General features: G+C 30.6%; 1 protein-coding gene across 1 annotated transcript in view; it reads right to left on the bottom strand.

The window, feature by feature from the left end:
- Window positions 1–23,001, bottom strand: part of LOC139490879 (uncharacterized) — a gene marked incomplete in the record, with an annotated part of 58,493 nt that extends 35,492 nt beyond the window's left edge. The window contains 2 exon segments of the mRNA XM_071277999.1: window positions 5,030–5,060; window positions 22,851–23,001. Of these exon segments, the coding sequence (XP_071134100.1) occupies window positions 5,030–5,060; window positions 22,851–22,920 (101 nt within the window).
- Between the last annotated feature and the right edge of the window lie 2,577 nt (window positions 23,002–25,578).

The following is a 25,578-nucleotide window of genomic DNA, read 5'->3' as shown; positions in this document are numbered from 1 at the left end:
CTCTCCTGAATATATCTGTCCATTGTGCATTTGTTAAATTTCATGGATTGCAATCGATCTCAAGTATTAAACTAAAACACAGAAACGACAAGGAAGTAAATAATATATATTTCATATTTATTCAGCTTTTGATATCTTTTTATTTAAACACATATAGTTACAGGAGCGCATTTATTCGTAATGCATCTTCCATTAGGTATAATTGGTGCTCCATGTCTTATTTCTCGAAAAATACAAAAAATAGAAAATGGGTAGCTATTCCTGTTATCAGATAGGTCTGTCGCTGTGTATATGATAGTCCGAAAAATAAATATGGTCATGCAGCAAGACTAGAAATGCAGTTGAAAAAACATTTATTTCTATGCTATTGGTAAAGGTAATTTTGTTATGGCTGCTACGTGCATAAAAGGAATATATTCTACGCTTTGTAATATTTGAATTTTATTTTCTGGACTTTTTAAACTAAATACTTTCGTTTGGAAATAGTTCCAACCCAGTATCATCCAATCAGAAGACACAAAGATTTTACTCTGAGTAACAATTTGCTGGTAAAATGTAAACAAGTAATTTTGCTCGTGTAACCATATGTTATAGTTATAAGAACCATAGATAAACGTGTTCTTAATGTCCTATGTTAAACAAAAACATTTTCATTTAATATTTACAAACTTTTGTTCAGATATTTGAGTTAAGAATTTATTCAGGTAAGTAAAATATGTTATATTTTGATTATTCCTTTTCTGGTCTTTGACTTTGTCTTGAATTTCAAAAGAGATAAAAGTGTAAAAGAATCAATTTATAAGACACTTTAAATGTTTTTGACGGAAAAAGCGTAGACGAATTATAGCATTTGAAATTTAACGATATTTTTTTTTGTGCATGTTGCATAATCTTAAAAAAAGGGAAATAAGGTGAGACCAAACAAACTTTTTTCTCTGATATGAAAGAATACAATGAAATCATAAGATTTTTCTGTAGTTAAGCTGCACCAACTAATTTAGATACGTAATTTCCCTTTTCTCAATACACAGAAAAATATCTGGCCAAAAAACGTTTCATAACTTTATCTTTTAATAGAACTTTGGACTTTCCTTTTTATACGGTGCAAGCAAATCAAAAATAAACCGTATTGTTAGAGCTAACTACTACATAATTTTGAAATGTACTCTTCGTTGATATATATGTTCGTTTTGATCTCATTTTGATTTAACTGTTTTGGTGTAAATATTTAACATTACTTAAATCTTTTATGGAAAACCATTTTAATTTTATAACTTGGATAAGAGCAATTCTTAACCTTTTTGTATCCGTTTCTAAAGGCCCATTCAGTCATGTTTTATACGTAAGGGAATAGTTATAGATAGTCAATAACAATCACGACCAAGTCAAGTCGTCATTCAAGATGGTGACCAAAGCGTTTTGCAAATAGAATCAATGAATTCCTAAATACTTATCTTTTATTGGAATTCAGGATCCGTTATATAAGCCAGGATGATTGTTCTATTGGCCTCAGCAGCGATATAAGTAAAAGGATATGTTGAATGATTGCCAATAAGACAACTCTTCAATAGTAACTCCTAACTATCTTACTGTCTGTCTTTGGTCTAATGTAAAAGTGGTAATGCCATCAATTGAAAAGGAATAAAAATGTCATAATTTCTGGTTTATTTCACAAAAAAATATCAGACAAAGAATAAGTGTCGCCAATGGAGGATACACTACAAACGTTTCCCTTAAACCATCACTGAGTGCGTTTTATTAAATGCGGCCATCTTTTTAATCTCTTGAAAGCGATAGAGTAAAATAATGAAATTTCAAAAGATTTTTTTTAATTAACTAAAGTTATTGATATTTGGCATACTTAAACAGATCTATAATGAACATGAACGGATATTTGTAAAAAAATATCTTTCCTGAATATATCTGTCCATTGTGCATTTGTTAAATTTCATTTATTGCAATCGATCTCAAGTATTAAACTAAAACACAGAAACGACATGGAAGTGAATAATATATATTTCATATTTATTCAGCTTTTGATATCTTGTTATTTATACACATATAATTACAGGAGCGCATTTATTCGTAATGCATCATCCATTAGGTATAATTGGTGCCCCATGTCTTGTTTCTCGAAGAATATACAAACTAGAAAATGGGTAGCTATTCCTGTAACTAGAAAGGTCTGATTTGTATATTTTAGGTCGAAAAATACATATGACCATGCGGCAAAAGTTGACTAAAAATGCAGATGATTTTTTTTTTATTTCTATGATAATTGGTAAAGGTATTTTGTTATGGCTGCTACGAGCATAACAAAAGTATATATTTACGCTTTGTAAAATATGAATTTTATTTTCTGGACTTTTTAAACTAAATACTTTCGATTGGAAGTAGTTCCAACCCACTATCCTTCAATAAGAAGACACAAAGATTTTACTCTGAGTGAAAATTTGCTGGTAAAATGTAAGCAATTAATTGGGCTCATGTTACCATATATTATAGTTATAAAAACCATAGATAAAGGTATTCTTAATGTCCAATATTAAACAAGAACATTTTCATTTACTATTTACAAATGTTTGTTCAAATATTTGAGTTAAGAATTTATTCAGTTAAGTAAAATACATAAAACGTTATATTACATTTTGTTTATTCCTTTCCTGATCTTTGACTTTGTCTTGAATTTCAAAAGAGAGTAAAGTGAAAAAAGAATCAATTTGTAAGACACTTAAAATGTTCTTGACGGAAAGAGCGTAGACGAATTATAGCATTATAAATTTAACGATATTTTTTTTGTGCATGTTGCATAATCTTTAAAAAAAAAAAAAAAAAAAAAAAAAAAAAGGAAATAAGCTGAGACCAAACAAACTTTTTTCTATGATATGAAAGAACCTATGAAATCATAAGAATATTCTGTAGTTAAGGGGGCTCCTGGGTATAAATGAATTTTTTTTTCTAATATAGGATTTCGCTATATTTTTTCATAAATGAACTTTATCATATACTTAAAAGAAAAATGAAATAAAAAAATGGGGTCACCGTTCATTTAAGCTAAAATCTGCCTCTAGAAGAAGCATACATTTTTGTTAATGTCCTTTTTTTCTGTTGAATTAATAGGAGAAAAAGAGGAAATATCAAAATAAAAAAATAACCTAATCGCTTAAATTTTACAATTATTTAGTTTATGTACAGCTTATTTGAAAACAATAATAAAAAATATAGGTCACCGATGAGTTAAAAAGATATTTCAAATTTAAGGCCAAAAAATGGCATTTTTGCACCAAAGGGAGATAATTTGGAGCTTTTTCAATTTTTAAAGTCATCTGGGGCCAAACCAAATATTTTTTTTGGGTTGTTTTTTGTACCATATCATAAAGTAACAACTAATAGTGTAATAATAAAATTTGTAATGAAAAAATAAAGGTTTAATTTTTTGATATAATTTTTGTACCCATGAGCCACCTTAAGCTGCACCCCTAACTTACATACGTAATTTCATTTTTTTTCAATTCACAGAAAAATATCTGGCCTAAAAAAAAGAATCACAACTTCTTCTTTTAATAGAGCTTGAGACTTTCTTTTTGTTACGGTGCAATCAAATCAAAATATAAACCGTAATGTTAGAGCTTACCAAAAACTAACTACTTTTAAAGTGTACTCTTAGTTGATCAGTGTGTTCGTTTTGATCTCATTCTGATTTAACTGTTTTAGTGTAAATATTTAACATTACTTAAATCTTTTATGCAAAACCATTTTAATTTTATAACTTGGATAAGAGCAATTCTTAACCTTTTTGTATCCGTTTCTAAAGGCCCACTCAGTCATGTTTTATACGTAAGGGAATAGTTATCGATAGCTATAGTCAATAACAATCTCGACCAAGTCAAGTCGTCATTCAAGATGGTGGCCAAAGCGGTTTGCAAATAGAATCAATGAATTCCTAAATACTTATCTTTTATTGGGAGCCGTTATATCAGCCAGGATGATTGTTCTTTATGCCTCAGCAGGAATATTAATAAAAGGAGATATGGAATGATTGCCAATTAGAGAACTTCAAAAGTGATTTAAGTACGAGGATATAAACAACAACTTGTCACCGTAAAGTCTTCAGCAATGTGCAAAGCTCAAATTGTATAGTAGGGCTAGCTATAAATGAACCCGTTATGACAAAATGTGATACAAAAAGGAAACCAAATCACGCTTTTTAACTAAATGAATTACAGATTACTGACTATAACGGACGAAAGCTTAACAGTGGTACAAAAATTGATTCTCAACTTTTCAAATTTTCAAATTGTATAATTTACATTTAAACACCCTATTCCCTCTTCATTCTACAGATGAACTTTTTCACTTTCAATTTAAATTAAAAAAGGATAATTTAATTTCGCCTTTCTCCTTGCATTTACTCATTTGCTGCATACTTTTCATTGATGAATTTGTTTTCTTTCCAGATGTGTTTAACCATAAAGAAAACAAATAACATTAAGGTTGCTATTGGAGATCATTGCCCGAAATTTATTTTGCAGTTTTGTCTTATGTGTGATGAGGTCTTGATTGATAGTCCTCTGTAGACAGTTTCTGTCTACTATTAGTTTCCATAACATATTGGATCTTTTTATCACATTAAGCGCGAGGTTTGGCTAGCCACAAAACCAGGTTCAATCAACCATTTTTTCCTTAAAATGTCCTGTATCAAATCAGGGATATCGCAGTTGTTATCTAATAATTCGTTTCAATGTATGTTGCATTGTCGGGTTGTTTTGGTTTTTTTGGGTTTTTTTTGTTGCACTTCACTGTTTTGTTGTTTCGTTGTTTTCTTCTTATTGTTAATGTGTTTCTCTTATTTTCAGTTTGATACCCGGATTTGTTTTCTCTCAATCGGTTTATGACTTTTGAACAGCGGTATAACACTGACATTGCCTTTTTTACCCGTATTGTATTCTATGTCTGCATGGCAAACTTACATATTATGCATCACAAAATATTTCTATAGATTATAAGATATTGAATGAGTCTTTCTTACCTTACTCCAACAGGTCTTTTAAGCAATTCTCCTGTAAATAGAAAAAAAATGATAACATTATTTTCAAAATGTATGAGCGGGGAAAATACAATATTTGATTTAAATTTACATGAAATGATGTGATTTCGCACAATTCGTAATTCAAGAATAACCATCACCAAGGACAATCAAGACTCAATGTTTAGATAAAACAAATAGCAAAACACAATCCGATTACCTTAAATCTCACAAATATGTCAGAATGTTATTTCAAGATTTATGTCTTTATTCATTTCCAAATCATTCCAGGTTTTTGTCTCGGAATGTATCATAAGGTAAATACAGTTACACATTTACAAAAATGCATGTGCTGTCCGAACGTCATCTTTTGAACTAACATATTTGATTTAGTTACATTTTGACAACAGAAATGATAGAACAGGGACTGAGAATATTTTTAAATGGCATTTCGTGCAAAAGAAAATTAATCTTTTGATTGAATTTTTATCTCTTTTTTTTGTCATTTGGTTAAAGCCATAATGTATACTCTTATTTTTGACTAGTTCTATCCATGTAGTGCCAATAAATATCTTACACGCTATCCCTTATATTTTTTTTTTTAATTTCATGACTTTCATAAAGTTTAAAAACCCAATTTTGAAAGTCTTATAAAAATCCTAGTTATTTTTTCATAGTTTTGAGAGGGAAAAGGTGTCAATGTTAAATGCATCCAAAATTTAGAGAAAATTATTAAACCTGTCATTATATTCTTCTTCTTTTTTGGTTCCTTCAATTATATTCTAACAATTTATAACAGTCTTTTAACTTCCAAAAATGCATTGCCTGTGTTTGATCTCTTCGTCTTACTTTTTATATAGGTAAAAAGGGGGTGTAAAAGAAAACTTGTTGCTGGTGTGTTGTAATGTTTATTATAATGATAATGTCATTACGATTTATCGTAGCTGTTATATAACAGTATAACACTTAGAGTCCAAGAAAAAAAACTAAAAAAAATATAAAATTTGAACAAAATAAACTAGAAATAAGTAAAATTGAAATAAATGTACCGGTTTTTTCGTCTTGCATTGTATTTGTCACCATTATAATATTTTTTGGATTTTTTTCATCATTAATACCCACTGGACACGTATTATTTCATGGAATTCACACGTTACAATGGTATACGGTGGAATGATAAAAATAAAAACGACATCTTAGACAGAATTCATTAGTTGTCAATAGATGGCCGTGTGAGGTTCGGTCACCAAGTAAAGAACATAGGAAATTTTAATAGAACCTCCTTAAAAGACCAATACACTCAAAACAAAATTGAGAATGGAAATGTGGAATTAGTCAAAGAGCCAGCAACCCGACCAAGGAGCTAACATCAGCCGAAGGTCACCAATAGATCTACAATACACACGGAAACGGGCTTCTTCTGGCCCGTTAACAAAAATGTGTACTAGTTCAGTGAAAATGGGCGTCATACTAAACTAAACATATAAATGAACATGTTAAAAAACATACAAGACTAACAAAGGCCAGAGGCTCCGGACTTTAGACAGGCGCAAGAATGCGCGGAGTTAAACATATTTTGTGAGATCCCAACGCCCTTATACCTCTAGCCAATTAAATATTAAGAATGTGGTGCACACTGTAAAATAACCCGCTACGCAAGTTATTCAGTGTGACCAGTTTTTTATGTTATTTATTCATAGACAGAAAAAAATATTACAGTCATTCCTTAAAGAAAGTGTAGTTCATCTTCAATGTCTCCATTGTTGCAGCAAAGACATACCCTACTCTGCCTTGGTATTTTTAGATATAAGTATGTACACTGCGCTTCAATAGAAACGATTCCCTTTTCAAACAATTTTATGTGACTACATGTCCATTATGTATTCCGTGTGCATTGAATGGGTTGACATGTCATAAAATGTGTCTATATTGTTGTATGGTCCATTAAAGCTTGTGTAATATGATTTTTTTAAATAAATATATGAATTCATAACTACATAAAAGTCATGGCCCGTACAAGTGTTTCTTACCAAAAAACACAATTATCGTCCTTGAGGTCAAAGTTCAAGGTCACATGAAGGTCAAAATTTTAAGAAGGCACACCACCTCATGATGATACATCCACATGTCAAAGATGTAAGGCCTAGGTCAAAAGGCAAAGAAGTTATGGCCTACATGGTTGTGTATTTCACGAAAAAAAACCATAAAGTTGACCTTGAGGTCACATTTGAAGGTCACACAAAGGTCATCATGATACAAGACACTGAACCCTGTGATGATACATCCACATGCCAAATAGCTAAGACCTAGTTCAAAAGACGAACATAAATATGGCCATTATGTACTTTTTGAATAGATTTTGCTCTTATTTAATGAACCAATTTGAGGGTGGGGCGTAATTTAAACTTAAATACCAAAAAATCTAACGGTTAAATCTTTAAAAAATTTTGCAAGAACAACCGACTAGTATAGCACTCCAAATGCTTAGTTTTATGAATAAATTAAACGACACATTTAAAAAAAAAAAAAAAATTCTTCTTCAAATACTAGAAGCACAGCATTCACTTTTCAGGGCTGATTCTGATAACCCCTATTAAAGTTCTGGCAAAATTTTAAATCCGGAATAAAAAACTTACAAGAAAGGGGTATCAGTGAACTAATATTCACCTCAGCTATCATTATTAGCTATGCTATTGTCAATTTAGGATTAAATTTTTAAAAATTTAACAAATTCAACCCTATACCCATATTTCAGAAACTTCCAATTTTGGCCAATATAAGAATGTAAAAGAGGCCATATTTGAGTTGCCAAATCTTTTAAACCTATGGTTCAAATCTTTTAAAATTTTTACAAGATGTTTAGGTTGGCCTAGTTTATCAATGACAAAAAATTAAGAAAAATTAAACGACAGGAATTTTTTGGGGTATAGTGTTGGGTACCCCCTTAAACAAACACACAGCAATCAGATTACATTAACACAAAGGCATGCATAATCTGGTGCTTGCTCTTTACAACTGCTACAATGAAAACAAATTAAAGCCTTAAGTGCATTTTGTTTCAGAATACATTATTTATGCTTAAAAGGCCTTCAGTACAATGTGTTTGAGAATAAATAATTTACGTTTTGTTGATAAAAGCAAAACTTTATTTCAAATTGCGACATACACTTGGGAATTGTCACTCATCCCACATGAAATTAAATTTGTAATTGTTTTCAAATGTCATACATGTATAAGGTCTTTCAATCAATTGATGAAATTACGTAGTGTCATAATTAATTCAATTCATCCATTTTGATTGCAATCAAATATGATTTACAGCGTTACCACACATACTGATACGGCAAATGACAGAAATGGAATATTGACAATTAAGCAATTCTAATTGATGCTTGTTGAAAGTAAACTTGTATTACAATCGTTTATTTGCACTACCTTGAAATTTCACTTGAAATACTCTACTTTTAAGATGAACAAATAATTTTTGTTTTGGAAAAAAATGAAAAACGGTTGAGATTATTATTATATTATATAACCAGCATGTTCATTTGTAGTGAAGATCCATTTGATGCTGACTTTTTCACCTAATAGATTATTACATTAGAATAAGTAAAGGGTATCCATAAAACTGGTTTGATTTAGCCTACGGCATAGCGGGATGTTTCAAACTGATTGTTACCAATTATGTGTGTTACTCGTTTATTAGAGGAATACACCCCCAATAACCAGATAAACCAAAGTTGTCCACAAAAGAGGGGAAAACAAATTCGAAACACAGATAATGAACTAGTTCTTCATCAATAATAATTTAGAACAGACGAGACAATTTACGGACAGTGACGTATAAGAAAAGACATTTTCAGATAGCTATCTCATTCAGCTAGTCGTTTGAACAATTCAAATTCTTACCCAAACAGGAAGTGATATCAATTACTCCGGCAGAGCAAGCTAAACTCATAACTACAATAACCGTTATCGTTTGAAGTTATCGTAGCCAATAAGAAGTTAAAGTTTCAGAAAATGACGTGAAATATGGATATATGTCTAAATTGTTGTATTGACGATATTATAGTCATGATTAAATATGATCACTGTGACTTTGAGAAGAAGAAGAACAGCAATAAGAGCGCTGTTTCTTAGCTGTGTTGGTTTTTTTGTGGGTTTTTGTGTGTTTTTGTGGGTTTTTTTTTGTGTGTATTAACTGATTTTTATGCATGGATTGATTCTCTATACTCTCTGTTATTCTATCTTATCGAGAAGTTATTTGACAATTATCGTATTTCTCTTAAAAAAAGAACTGCAATGAACGCAAGCTATTGAGATTCAACGTACTCTGTTATTTGAATACACGAAATGCACGTCGTGATATATGTGGTTTCTATTCAGTAATAATTCAATAGTTTCAACCTGTATTTTGTATTTAAGGTTAGAGTTTGTATATAAATCTTCATTCATAACTATGATCAATGTAAAGAAGAGACTAACAAGTCCACAAAGCATTTAAAAAAACTATAAGTAGATATAGGAAGATGGGGTGTGAGTGCCAATGAGACAACTCTCCATCCAAATAACAATTTATAAAAGTAAACCATTATAGGTCAATGTACGGCCTTTAACACGGAGCCTTGGCTCACACTGTACAACAAGCTATAAAGGGCCCCAAAATTACTAGTGTAAACCTATTCAAACGAAAACCAAGGACTGAGTTACACGAACGAGCTATGAATGAGCTTTGGTTCTAGCTCAAGACTTTGTATTTTATTTTTGTGTAGGTGCCAGCTGAAGTCAGGCCACCTCGGGTGCGAGACTATTCATTGGTAGTTTTGTTTGCCTTTTTCTACTCTTCTGTTGTCCCTTTAACACATTCCCCGTTTCCATTCTCAATTTGATCATTGTGTTACAATGATTTCAACTGGTACAACTGTATGTACACAATTAAACGAAAGTGTGACGGAAGCTTCAATGAGACAACCAGTTTAAAAAAAGTATGCATGTCAACAGGCAAGACAATTGACCATTTGTAATAAGTATTACAACTGAGGGAATATCAAGCTTTGCGTTTTTTTAATTTTTCAGAATAAAATTATTTGACCTACTGAAATATATAATAATTAAAAACCAATTGTTCAGAGAACAATTGAAGGTCTTTCAACCAATAAGGGTCTATTTAGATATGAAAATATTAAAATTCAGTTGAAAATGTCAGTTCCTATGGCTTAATGATGTATAAATATGAATTTTAAGCAAAGGTCAAAATCTAGAACGTCCAATTTACCTATGACCTTGACCTCAATTTCAAGGTCATAGACTAAACATCTCAAATAAAAAGACACTAGTTCCTTAATATGTATGGTTCATGAGTAAAATCACTTTACGCATAATTCTTAATATAAGAGGGGCGAAAACTCCCTTTTATTGTTTACGCACCCTCGCAACCAAAATTTATAAGTTACGACATGTCGCAACTAACAATTTAGTAAAAAGAAATTGTCGATATCTTATAAGGTTAATGAAAAAAGGTGAAAATAAGCCAAAATCAAAATTAAGAATTTGACCTTGACCTTTGACCTTGACCTAATTTTCATTTTTTTGGACCAAGGATCTTAAATCAAAAGACCCTAGGTTTCTATCACTTATAGTTTACCAGTTAGAAATGCATATCACTGATATCATATATAAAAGGGGGGATAACTCTCATATGGAGTCTCCGGATAGCTTCCGTTGAAATGAAACAGAACATCCTAAGGATATAACGAGCAATTTGTAAAAATAAATTTGTCGGTTTCTTATACGGTTGCGAAGTAGTAGTGGCCACAAGAAAAACAGTGTTTGGGGAGATAACTCTTACAAGGTAAAGGTTTTTGTTACGCGGTGTCAGTTTCAGAAGTGCATTAACTGTTCGATATCATATACCAAATATCTAAGCGACATCTTGTGAAACAAAAAAACAGCGAAGGAAAAAAAAGTTGGCGGAAGAAAAAAAAAAAAAAAATAATAATAATAATAATAATTAAAAACCAATTGTTCAGAGAACAATTGAAGGTCTTTCAACCAATAAAGATCTATTTTGATATGAAAATATTAAAATTCAGTTGAAAATGTCAGTTCCTATGGCTTAATGATGTATAAATATGAATTTCAAGCAAAGGTCAAAATCTAGAACGTCCAATTAACCTATGACCTTGACCTCAATTTCAAGGTCATAGACTAAACATCTCAAATAAAAAGACACTAGTTCCTTAATATGTATGGTTCATGAGTAAAATCACTTTACGCATAATTCTTAATATAAGAGGGGCGAAAACTCCCTTTTATTGTTTACGCACCCTCGCAACCAAAATTTATAAGTTACGACATGTCACAACTAACAATTTAGTAAAAAAAAATTGTCGATATCTTATAAGGTTAATGAAAAAAGGTGAAAATAAGCCAAAATCAAAATTAAGAATTTGACCTTGACCTTTGACCTTGACCTAATTTTCATTTTTTTGGACCAAGGATTTCAAATCAAAAGACCCTAGGTCTCTATCACTTATAGTTTACCAGTTAGAAATGCATATCACTGATATCATATATAAAAGGGGGGATAACTCTCATATGGAGTCTCCGGATAGCTTTTGTTGAAATGAAACAGAACATCCTAAGGATATAACGAGCAATTTGGAAAAAAAAATTTGTCAAGTTCTTATACGGTTGCGAAGGAGTAGTGGCCACAAGAAAAACAGTGTTCGGGGAGATAACTCTTACAAGGTCAAGTTTTTTGTTACGCGGTGTCAGTTTCAGAAGCGTATTAACTGTTCGATATCATTTACCTTATATCTAAGCGATATCTTGTGAAACAAAAAAACAGCGAAGGAAAAAAAAGTTGGCGGAAGAAAAAAAAAAAAAATAATAATTAAAAACCAATTGTTCAAAGAACAATTGAAGGTCTTTCAACCAATAAGGATCTATTTTGATATGAAAATATTAAGATTCAGTTGAAAATGTCAGTTGCTATGTCTTTATGGTATAAAAATATGAATTTCGAGCACAGGTCAAAATCTAGAACGTCCAATTTACCTATGACCTTGACCTCAAATTCAAGGTCATAAACTAAGGATCCCAAATCAAAAGACCCTAGGTCAGTATTATGTATGGTTCATGAGTAATATCACTTCACGCATAATTCTAAATATAAGAGGGGCAAAAACTCCCATTTATTGTCTACGCACCCTTCCAATCTAAATTTATAAGTTACGACATGTTGCAACTAACAATTTAGTAAAGATAATTTGTCGAAAACTTATAAAGTTAATGAAAATAAGTGAAAATAAGCCGAAATCAAAATTTAGAATTTGACCTTGACCTTTGACCTTGACCTAATTTTCATTTTTTTGGACCAAGGATCTTAAATCAAAAGACCCTAGGTCTCTATCCTTTATAGTTTACCAGTTAGAAATGCATATCACTTATATCATATATAAAAGGGGGGATAACTCTCATATGGAGTCTCCGGATAGCTTCGGTCAAAATGAAACAGAACATCCTTAGGATGTAACGAGCAATTTGGTAAAATAAATTTGTCGTAATCTTTAACGGTTACGAAGGAGTAGTGGCCACAAGAAAAACAGTGTTCGGGGAGATAACTCTTACAGGGTAAAGTTTTTTGTTACGCGGTGTCAGTTTCAGAAGCGTATTAACTGTTCGATATCATATACCATATATCTTAGCGACATCTTACGAAACAAAAAAACAGCGAAGGAAATAAAAGTTGGCGGAAGAAAAAAAAAAAAAATAATAATAATAATTAAAAACCAATTGTTCAGAGAACAATTGTAGGTCTTTCCACTAGAAAAGATCTATTTTGATATTGAAATATTAAAAATCAGTTTATAATGTTAGTTCCTATGGCTGTATGATGTATTTATATGAATTTAAAGCAAAGGTCAAAATCTAGAACGTCATATTAACCTATGACCTTGACCTCAATTTCAAGTTCACAAACCAAGACCTTAAATCAAAAGACCCAAGGTCTTTTATATGTTTGGTTTATTAGTAATATCACTTTACGCGTAATTCTAAATGTAAGATGGGCAAAAACTCCTATTTATTGTCTGCGCACCCTTTCAATCAAAATATACAAGTAAGGACATGTCGCAACTAACAATTTATGAAAAATTATTTGTCGATATATCATAAGGTATTTGAAAATAAATGAAAATAAGCCAAAATCAAAATTTAGAATATGACCTTGACCTTTGACCTTGACCTCATTTTTATTATTTTCGACCAAGGACCCCAAATCTAAAGACCCTATGTCTTTATCACTTATGGTTTACCATTTAGAAATGCATATCACTTAATTAAATGGAAAAGGGGGAATAACTCTCATATGGAGTCTCCGTAAAGCTTCGGTCCAAATGAATATCCTAATCCTGAAGATGTAACGAGCAATTTGGTAAAATAAATTTGTCGTAATCTTTAACGGTTGCGAAGGAGTAGTGGCCACAAGAAAAACAGTGTTTGGGGAGATAACTCTTACAACGTAAAGTATTTTGTTACACAGTTGTAAAGTTTTAAAGCGTATAAACTATACGATACCATATTCCAAATATCTAAGCGACATCTTTTGAAACATCAATAATACGCAAGGAAAAAAATTAGGCGGAAGAAAAAAAAAAAAAATAATAATAATAATAATAATTAAAAACCAATTGTTCAGAGAACAATTGAAAGTCTTTCCAAACTAAAGTAATTTGGATAAGAAGGTAGTTTCTTTAAACTGATGCGATAAATGATGGTTTAATCATATTTTTGAGTGATATAAGGGAGATAATATGCTACTTCCGGTGAAATTAATGTCACATCCGGTCTCATATGATAGCTTCTTTCACACTGATTCCAAAAATATATAGTTTCTATATACTTTTGTATGTAGAATGGGAGATAATTGGCCACTTCCGGTTTGTTGGAAGTCATTTTTAGTCTTCAGTAATCTGTTCATGTATCTATATGACAAAATATATGGATTCTGGGTACTTTTAGGTGAAAGAAATTGCAAAAATAGCTACTTCCGGTTTTCTAAAGGTCACTTCCGGTAGCCATTTTTCAAGGTCATTAGTCACTTAACCTTTTGTATGAGGTCAAATGTCTTTATAATGAACTTAATTGAAGTTATAATCAAATAACTTCATATCAAGACACTTCAGGGGCACCAACTCCTATAAGATGCCATTTAATTGTATAAGACTAAATGTAACATATCTTCATTACAATAAAGCTGACATTTTGCACTTGTTCTTTTATGTGTATCTCTCAAAGTGTCGGAGAAAATGCAAAAACAAGCAAAAGTCACAATTTAGAACTTGACCTTGACCTTTGACCTTGACCTCATTTTCTAAGTTGGGACCCATTGGACTCAAATAAAAACATTCCAAGGTTATACGGTTAACGGTTTATGAGTTAACTAAACATACCGACAAATTTATTTTGTAAAGGTAGATAACTCCTATAAAATTTCATCGAATCGCTTCGATCCAAATACGCCAAAAATTACTGAGGATGTAACAAACAATTTGTAAAAAGAATTTTGTCGCTATCTTTTTTTGTTACGGAGGAGATGCACACAGAGGATAAACAGTGAAATGGGAGATAACTCTTACAAAGAAAATGGTTCGCCTTAGCAGGGTGAAATTTAAAAGCGCATAAACTATACGATACCATATGAGAAATATCTAAGCGACATATTGCGAAACAAACATTTTGCGCAAGAACAAAATTTGGCGGAAGAAAAAAAAAAAAAAATAATAATAATAATAATAATAATCAGAACAAAAACAATAAGTCTTTCCACAGAAAAGTGGAAAGACTTAATAATAATCAGAACAAATTCAATAGGTCTTTCCACGGAAAGGTGGAAAGACCTAATAATAATAATAATCAGAACGAATTCAATAGGTCTTTCAACAGAAAGGTTGAAAGACCTAATAATAATAATCAGAACAAACCCTATAGGTCTTTCACCTGAAAGGTTGAAAGACCTAATAATAATAATAATCAGAACAAATACAATAGGTCTTTCAACAGAAAGGTTGAAAGACCTAATTATACAAATGTCCATATGGTTACCTGTGACACCAATCAATGGGGTTTTATTATGCAAATATTGAGTAGAAATAATTAGTTTTATTATTATATCTACAATAAAACTAGTAATATTTATGTATTGTAAAATATCTTTGTTTTCAGCTACGATAAACTTTATTTGAAATCGATAATGATTATACGTATACATATAAAAGAGACAGAAAATTAAAAAGTGACCATCAAAAATCACAAACTTGTCCAATGAAAAACAGGCAGTTCTTCTCTTGAAATAAGAAAAAAATGGCAAAATTGGTTAAGTCGGCGCAAAATAGTCTGCATCAAATACTTTTTAACTATACGGTCCAAACATATATATATATATATATAGTTGTTTTTTAACATCTTCATATTTATTATCAATGTTGTTATGCAATGGTTGGATTTTTATAAATGATCCTTGTTTTGTTTTGTGTTCACATATAAGAATCATCATAAACATACAATTTTTGGGCTTTATCAAGTGCAACTTAGAATTTAGTTACCATGATGGTTGAACGTTTTAAATGATTTACCACCAGCAGATGGTTGAAAAAGGTTAAGATACACTGTGATGGTAAATTTTCTTGGACTTTTTATGCAATGGAAAAGACAAAGAAGATTGCATAAAGCTGCTTGAAAAATTAAGCGCAAACAATGGAATATTCTATCAATACAAATTCCGCTTTCTATATGATCGTTCATCTGAATATTTTTTTACTGGAATTGTTAGTCGAGTTTTTTCTTCTTCCTCAAAATCTCATTTTCGAATAATAACATACTAAAACAAAGATCGATAATATGTATCAGTATTTTGTGTGAATTTTAGTCTAAACGGCATTTACTTAGTAATTAACAAGCGAGGTGACCTCCGAAAACTATAAACGGTCTTATTACTCTTTATAAAAACATTTAATAAAAATAAAAATAGATAGAAAACTCGTGCAATTTGATTTTTCAAGGTCTGTTTGATTTCTTTTTATAGATTGAATATAAAAAAAAAGATGTGGCATGATTGTCAATGAGACAACTCTCCACGAGAGACCAAAATGACACAGAAATTAACAACTATAGGTCGCCTGTTATTGATGAGTTTGTTTTTTAATCTGATCAGCCAACCAAATGGTTTATTCTTGTTTCTCTAATTTTTGTGCTATTTTCACATTTCCTGCCTGTGACTGGTGTGAGAAAAATATTTCTCCTCACTAGTGAAAAATCTGTTCTCGGCAAATGATTAGTCGAAATTTGATTATGACGTCAAAATGTTTTGTTTTCTTCTCAATTTTCCTATTGTGACGTCATGAAAAAAGGCGACCTTGCCTGATGACGTCGCATATAAAGAACACAAGTTTCTGAAAACCTTTGAAAAAGAATGATTAAAGTCATCAGAGAAATAGATTCCGACACTATAACTCGTGTATTACGATATTTCTCCACTCTCGACAGTTAAATTAAATTATTTAAAATGGTCGGCAAGCCTCGCGCTTTAAATAATAAAATTTAACTGTCTCGAGTGGAGAAATATCGTAATACACTTGTTGCAGTGTAGGAATCTATATTTCACTTCCAATGTTGATATTCTTTTCCTTTTAATATCAGAACACGCCTAGTTTATGCGTAACCGACATATAGCTAAGGGATTAAATTAAAAGTCACATGAATACGAATTCAATGAGGTCGAATTATTCACTTGCAAGAGAATAATTCAGCAACGATGTTTCTTAGCTTATTTTGACAAAATTGAACCAAACTGGCTACTTAAAGTGAATAACTATTTCACTATTTTTCTTTCATTAATGAATGATCAAAATAAAATCATATTTTATATTTTTATGTATATCTTTTAGCTGATACACCTTAGAAGCGTAAATGTTCATAATTTTATGAGCGCAATGTTCTTGTGTTTTACAGGCAAGCATCTTGCGCTTCTGTTGTTCATGGTATTTATAAATCCGGTGAAAGGCTCATTCGATGTCACAATCAATCAATGCCAATGTTAACTGATATCGACTGATATCTGAGTATTAAAAAGGACAATTAACTATTTCGGAAGATACTATCTTTTTTTCTCTCACTAACTGTGACAATTATTATTTGATGCTTCCTTTCTACTTCTTGTTTGTTTTACTGGTTAAAGTTTGCATCTTTATCTGAACCAAATTGGATAATCACAAAAGTAGTTAACGAGGATCTAGTATTAAATTGATTTTATCCTGATTTTTTTGTCTTTATCTGGTAAAAACTTGCACATTCAGTAAAACCTATTGTATTGGATTGAAAATAGTAAAAGAATCGTTCAAAATTTCAAAAAGGAAATAAAATCTTACAAATAAAAAACAAAACAAACAAACAAAAAGGATTATGATAGTTGCAAAAAAAAAAGTGGACACAAACTGTCCACTTTTTTTGATTTTTTTTTTTGATTTTTTGGTCATCTTCTATATGATATTCGAAAATCATACGTGATATGGCAGTAAACATTACCATAAATGTAGTAATCTAATTGGATGACCCTTTAAATAAATATCAATTCAAATTTATAATAAATAATTGCAAATTAAAAAATATAATTTTAATTATAATTATTTTATCCTCAACTACTGGAATTTGATTTTAATTCTCATTTACTGTAATTTGTCAATTTTGCAGGTTTGATTTAAAGTTCAATATATTTTTTTAATATAAAGTGCAAATGGATTTTATAATTGATATTATTGTATAGCAATATAATATTTTCCACAGAACGTAACCAAAAGTTAGCGTGCAATAAATTCTAATATTGCACTAGTGCAATAAATCTTTAAAATTCATGACGTCATTAACGAAAAAATCTTAGTTTAAACCAATTTTTACTTTCAAATATTATATTGCTATACAATAAAAGGGTTATTGCATGAATATTGGGGAATATTGTCCCTCGTAGAACATTTATTGCACTCGCAAGCTCGTGCAATATAAAATTCTACTCGGGACAATATTCCCCAATATTCATGCAATAACCCTATATTATTTGATGTCACGTATTATTAATTTTTCTTACCGGGATTTTTTGGTGAAAAAAATGCATTGCAACATCTAATTTTTTTAAAACATGTTTTTAACGAGAATTTAATACAGCAAAAAAAAATTGGACCTCTTGTAAAACAAAAAGAGCTATTCTTTTTAACTGCATGTATAACATTGTTTTTGAAAACGTGAAGCAACAACTATATGTAGAAAATAAAAACAGAACAGCTTTTGTCATTCACAGCGAGTGAAGTATGTTTTAAACCAGAGGTGAAAAGTTAATAGCATTTGTAATTCTCGACGAATAAAATTTTATTCAACTTGAGATTCGGCCACATGTAGGTTTTGCTTTAAAATGCATATTCTGTCGGAATGCAATGACTAGACCACCATACAAAAGAAATACAGCATTTAAAGTTCAATCTATTTGCGTAATGCAGATACTTTGTTTTATGGAAATGCATTCATTGATTGACAAAAAGATATTGTGCTGAGTAGGATGAATTAAAATGGAAAGCACAATTAGATTAATTTGAATAATCTTTAGTTTTATTACTTTTTCAATCTGCTATGAAAAATGAGCTAGTAAGACCAAGGTCTCAGTGTTTTTATCTGGTGTTCCTGCTAAACACAGATTTTTTTCCGTTTTGTTTTTAAACGCTCATTTTCACTCGATTTACCATAGTTTCGATTTTCTAAATATAAAAAAGAAGATGTGGCATGATTGCCAATGAGACAACCGTATCTCCACAAGAGATCAAAATGACACAGAAATTAAAAACTATAGGTCACCGTACGGCCTTCAACAATGGCCTTATTTCATTTTTTTTATGATTCTTTTGACTGTATGAAGCAATCGCAAGCAATTGTTCAACGATGTCAGGCCTATAAAACATACTTTGTTATAAATTATATTCTTACGATGTCAGGCCTATAAAACATACTTTGTTATAAATTATATTCTTACGATGTCAGGCCTATAAAACATACTTTGTTATAAATTATATTCTTACGATGTCAGGCCTATAAAACATACTTTGTTATAAATTATATTCTTACGATGTCAGGCCTATAAAACATACTTTGTTATAAATTATATTCTTACGATGTCAGGCCTATAAATCATACTTTGTTATAAATTATATTCTTACGATGTCAGGCCTATAAAACATACTTTGTTATAAAGTATATTATTCTTTGTTGTCAGTATAATATGTATGTTGTACGGAAGCGTATTAGGGACATAGAAAAAATAAAAGTAGTAGTGAACTTTTTTTTCAAAGTCGAAATTTTGACATTTCAAATCTTAAAATTTCGACTTTAACTCGAAATTTTAACTTTTCTTATCTTGAAATTTTGACTTTCTAAATTCTAAATTTCGACCTTTTTTAAAACTGGAAATTTCGTTTTTTTCTAAACTCGAAATTTCGACTTCTTTTTAACTCAAAATTTCGACTTGTTTTCAACTCAAAATTTCGACTTGTTTTCAACTCAAAATTTCGAATTTTCCTAAGTATTTATACGTTTGCGATTACCATATTCACAGTCATTTATATCAGCAAGCGGAGAGCCATATACATCATCAACTTAATAAGCACATTTTAATAAACTTAACCATTTTAATTTGTTATTTTAGATAGAAAATCTTGTTCTTGCCGAAGAATAAATAAAATATGTTTCACGTTCAAATACATATTTCAAGTCTGGACTTCAGATATGTGTATCAAGACAACCCCGTTATTCCGATACACCCATGTTACGACTTATTTTTATTCAACAGTCTGATATATAAAGACAAGGGTTAATAGTTGTGTCATAAGAATGTCAACTTGTAGAGTTTAATCAATATTCCAGAAAAAAGAACCATTTATGTATTTCAAAATTCCAAAACTAGAAAACCGAGCTGCTCAGTTGTCGTTCTGAATATGCATGGCATTTTTGGCTACTTAATTTACCATTGTTTAAACAAGGCAAAGTCAGTGACTTGCTATTGGGAAACCAAACAGGCCTTTGAAACTGCGATGCTATATGTTCTCAGATATGACGATTCTATGACAGTGTCGTGGGAACTAAAACATGGAACAAAACCTATTTCAAAATATAAATTGCCAAAATGTGTTGATGACGCTTTAATAATTTGCGTCCATGTCTACTCCTTCTAAAATTGTAATAACTGTGTTTGAATACTAACATCAAAGTTTTAAAAGAGGTCAAAGTCGAAATTTCGATTGTAAAAAAAAATCGAAATTTTGAGTTTAAAATAAGTTGATATTTCGAGTTTAAAAAAAGTCGAAATTTTGAGTTTACAAAAAGTCGAAATTTTGAATTTAAAAAAAGGTGAAATTTCGAGTTTAAAATAAGTCAAAATTTCGAGTTTTAAAAAAGTTGAAATTTTGAATTTAAAATAAGTTGAAATTTCGAGTTTAAAATAAGTCGAAATTTTGAGTTTTATAAAAGTCGAAATTTTGAGTTTAAAAAAGTAGAAATTTCGAGTTTAAAGTTAAAATATCGACTTTTCATAAGTCAAAATTTCGAGTTTCAAAAAAGTCAATATTTCGACTTTTCAAAAAGTCGAAATTTCAAGATTTTTGAAAGTCAAAATTTCAAGTTTATGTCAAAATTTCGGGATTTGAAAAGTCAAAATTTCAAGTTAAAGTCAAAATTTCGAGATTTGAAAAGTCAAAATTTCGACTTTGAAAAAAAAGTTCACTGCCAATTTTATTTTTTCTATGTCCCTAATACGCTTCCGTAATGTTGTACAAAAACACAGTTATAAAAAGTTTTCTGAACTTAAGTTAAACGGAAATGTTTATCTCAGTTTAAATTAAAATTACCGATAACATAAACTTTGACATTTTCTTGATCAATACCTTACTTAATGTTAGTGCTTCTGATTACCTCAGGTATACAAATGTACAAACGGCCAACGACTGATATTTAATTAGTACAATTTTCAGACAATTGAAGAATTTATTTCTCGCGGTCATTTGGACAAAAGGAAAAATTACAGATTTTTTGTAATGGTGAAATACAATATCAATATAGGGTGTCAATGTAACGGCAATCTAAAACTCAATAAACACACAACAGATACCTAGCGGTCAATATACTGCTTTGTTTTAAGGTCATGTGGCATGTGTTTAGCTTTGAAATTTCCCAATCTTGAAAAATTGTAAAAACATGATTTACATGACACACATTAAGTGTGGTGGTCAACCATTATTTTTTGAAAGCTGTTATGCATGCCCATTCCAGATTATTTTGTTTATAGAAAAGCAATTTTAGTTTTAAAGTACTTTGAAAAATGGCTCAGGAATATAACAAAACAACAACATTGGACTATGAATTTTATTGTCTTTAACTGAAAACCATAAACGCTCACTGTTGATATCTGAAAGTATTTTATGAAACAATTTGTCTACTTTAAAACAATGTAACACAATTGAATCTTTAAAAACAAATATCGAAGAATGTTTTGTTCAATTCTATTAACAGTAAAACAGTTTAATATTTGTATCAGTATTTTTTTTTTTAACTTTTATTTGATTTCATACTTTAAATATGTTGTAACATATGTATATAATGCAGGGCCTTATTGTAAACTAGTCTTTGGACTTAATATGCTATCCCGTTGAAATAAAGGCAATTATTGTTATTATTAGTAAATCAATTTTTCAGTAACATAACTTCAAACGAATTAAGAGGTAAAACACAAAGATGAATTGTTCAGAAAATAGCAAATTGCTTGGAAATATCAGTAAACCCAAGTGTGATACATTAATATGGCAACCATGATCTTCTTTCGACTGACAGTAAAACCATTTGATAATATCTGTTTAGCTGATCGAGATGTATAATTTTGCTGGTGAGCCGATGGCTTGGTGGAAGAGGGAACCACGCTCTCTTGCACTTAAAAGAACGAATGTAACTAATCTTTGAGGGGACCGTAGGTGAACCTAATCAAGGCAACATTTCTGTCCTTAAATTATCCAAAATACAATTGTTTCCTAGTGGAGGTCAAAATTTTCCGTCCTTCATTCCTACAGCCGAATCTTGCAGGACAAACATTTTCAAAAAGTTGTTTATACTTTCTTGCCCTCAATATTCATGAAATGGTTGTCACTGGATGTTAAGCAACAAATATCAGTATTACAGAAATTTAAAAAAAACAAGCTACTAGTACATTCATAACGATACCGTATTAAATAAAGCCTGTTGGTTATTAGTACTAAATCTGACAAAACAGACAACCTGTAATCTTATTTATCATGCAGTCATATGTTCAAAATAATGATAAACGTTACATTCCCCCTACGTTGAAGTGACCGTAAGCTAATGTGCAGTATTGCTGATAACGTTTTCGTACATGGCGATCATGATGTTCTTGATAATTGAAATAACAATTATAAATTTTATGAGTCCGAAGATCTTTCCGGTAAAACGTTAATAAAAGGTGAAAGAACTTAGATGACCAAAGGTGACCTTAATAGGAGAATGGTCAATCAACATAAGGTCAGCTTTGGAAATTGCTTGAGGGAGTTGGGACCTTAGTTTCAAATTATAACTGAATTTATCAACAGTGATATTAACAAAGATAAATAACAAATCTTGTCGATGCCGAGGTATATTACTCATTTAATAAGTAACAGATATAATTAAAACATTTTATTCTTAAATATTGAAATAATATCCTTAATGAATTTAATCAAAAACTCACCTTTAGAAAGAAAACACAAAATGGAAAATATTAAAGAAATCCAATAAAAATAAATTGTTTGATTGTTCATATTTGTTTCGTAAAAGTAAATGAAATATATTCCTCTCTCTCTTGGCACTATTGAATGCGTTGTAATCACTAGCTTCAGGTAAAGGCGGAACTATCGACCGCTAATTGCGTGAACCAGTATCGACTGGAAGCTACCTAGCACCCCATCGATATTATCCCTAAAAGGAGGCCCGGTAAAAGAATTTCACTGAAAAGTTTTCTTTGTGAAGAATTAATTTCGAATAAAGAAGAATTCTATTAGTAACCACTAAATTCATTGTATAGATCGAAATTAAATGTAAAGTTCATTGATTCTCGTCATTATAATGCATTAGACAAATGTTAATGATGAATGTTGACAATTTTAGCCATTTATTTGTGAAATACGGTCTTTGATTTAAAGTTTTTTGGACCTACATCTTGATGATAATAAACATTATGACGTTTAACACGGATTCTGAACAATTATAATTGATTTTTATTTTAGAACCAAATAACGCGGGATACAGTTAAATGGGATCTTAATTGATTGACACATTAGTATATAAGAGGACAGACAAAGCATGGTTTCACTTGCAAATACTTAAACTGAGAACGGGTAGGATGAATATATTCCACAATGCTGTGAAATATTGATTGATTGATTTGTGTTTGCTTGATGCCTCCTCAGCACAAAAAAAAGCAATATCGTGGCGAGAACTAATCCAAATATTGGTACAATGGTCGCTTTGAAAGAAGAGTAAATATAAATTGCCTATATTTTATTTTCATCATAGGAATTTAATTACGATTCGCGTTATTTGTTGGGTTACTTGAACGATCATGGTTCTTTTGGTTATGGCCTTTCTTAATTTGTCTGATGCACATGTGTTGGTGCCAAGCATAAAGGATGACAAAGGTTATCCAAGAAACATCAAATAACGAGGTGGTGCCAAGACAGGCATGAAATTAAAAAAAAATCTAATTAATTTCAGGTAAAAGATTTCGATAGATGCAAAGTCTTTTAAAAAATAGTATACGAAAACATTATCAAAGTAAGTCTGTTACAAAAAAAAACCACACAAAAAACTTAAGGGTAAAATGAAAAGGAGAAATATTCCAAGTTTGGTTGCTGTTTTTGTTATCTTTATAGTTTTCTTTCAGTCCTTATTTTGCCTTAAAAGAAAATCATTGCACAAATCAATGTATTAAAAAAGGAGTCAAATGATACCAGAGGGACATTCAAACTCATAGATCGAAATTAAACTGACAACGCCATGGATAAAAAAGAAAAAGACAAACAGACAAACAACAGTACACAAGACTCAACATAGAAAACTACAGACTAAGCAAAATGAACCCCACCAAAAACTTGGGGTGATCTCAGGTGCTCCGGAAGTGTGAGCAGATCCTGAAACATGACTGAGTTAACTAATGAAAAGAAACGGATGTAGGACAGAATAGTATCATCCGAACAGAAATAGCTATTGAAATGAAATAAAAGTTCATATGTACGAGGAGAAACATCAGATTAAATTGACATCAATCATATTTTGCGCACACAACGTTGATGTTGAGGAAGAACATTGTCTCGTTCAATTCATGTTGATCGGTTTACTGCATTTTACATTTCCCTTTTATGATTACGGCATGTATGCATGTATTCCCCCTCCGTTTGTGTTATACATTTGACCTTTCTACTGACTTTGGCCTATCAATCTAGTTAAGACATTCATTCAAAGTAAATTAAGATTTTTCAATTTTTAAAGAAAAAGTTAACGATTTAAAAAGTAAGAGATTAAGATAACGGAAGCTATTCAAATACAACGCGGGTAAAATCATCAGACTATTACAACAAGAGGAAGAGATATAATCATAGTCATATTACATCATTTTAATCTTGTTAAATCACTGAAAGTGATGGTGATGCAAAAAACACCTATTGATATCATTACAGAGGAAGCCGGATGCGGACAATTTCGCGTTTTCTTTGCTTTTTATTTGTCAATTTAAGACCGTATAATGATCCCAGACAGACAGATCATCAGCATTCACAAGATATTTATAGAACTAAATTAAAAACACGCATTATACTTATTCATCTTAACATTGTATATAGATAAAAGATATGGTATGAGTGCCAGTGAGACAACTCTCCCTCCAAGTCACAATTTGTTAAAGAAAAACCATTATAGGTTAAAGTACGGTCTTCAACACGGAGATTTGGCTCACACCAAACAGTAAACTATGAAGGACTCCAAAAATGACCACTGTAAAACCATTCAAACTGGAAATTGTGCTCAGAAGTAAGGCATACAATATAGAGAAACATATGAAATACTACGCTCTCCCACCAATGCCGGATTTAGCAACTACTTGTCGTATGCTTATCTCAAGCTTACTTGATTGCTCATCCTTCGAGTTATTACCTTGCCCTCTCATCAACCTTTTCACTCACATTTCTTTAATGCATAATAATATTTTTCAATAAAAATGTAAAATCTCTCTCAAGAGAATTTGAAGTTATTTCTATGATTTAAGTTATTAATGATTTACACGATAGAATCACTTAAGTCGACATCGATTTGTAGTACTTTAATGGTACAGGAAAGTCAATAGATCAGAATGCTATGTGCTACAAACTGTAGCTGTGTTAAATTAAATCACGAAATTCAAAATCAAGAATAAATTATGTGATGTC

Source organism: Mytilus edulis, chromosome 1 (genome assembly GCF_963676685.1).
Source record: "Mytilus edulis chromosome 1, xbMytEdul2.2, whole genome shotgun sequence".
Lineage (NCBI taxonomy): Eukaryota > Metazoa > Mollusca > Bivalvia > Mytilida > Mytilidae > Mytilus > Mytilus edulis.
This window is presented reverse-complemented; position numbering and strand designations above follow the sequence as displayed.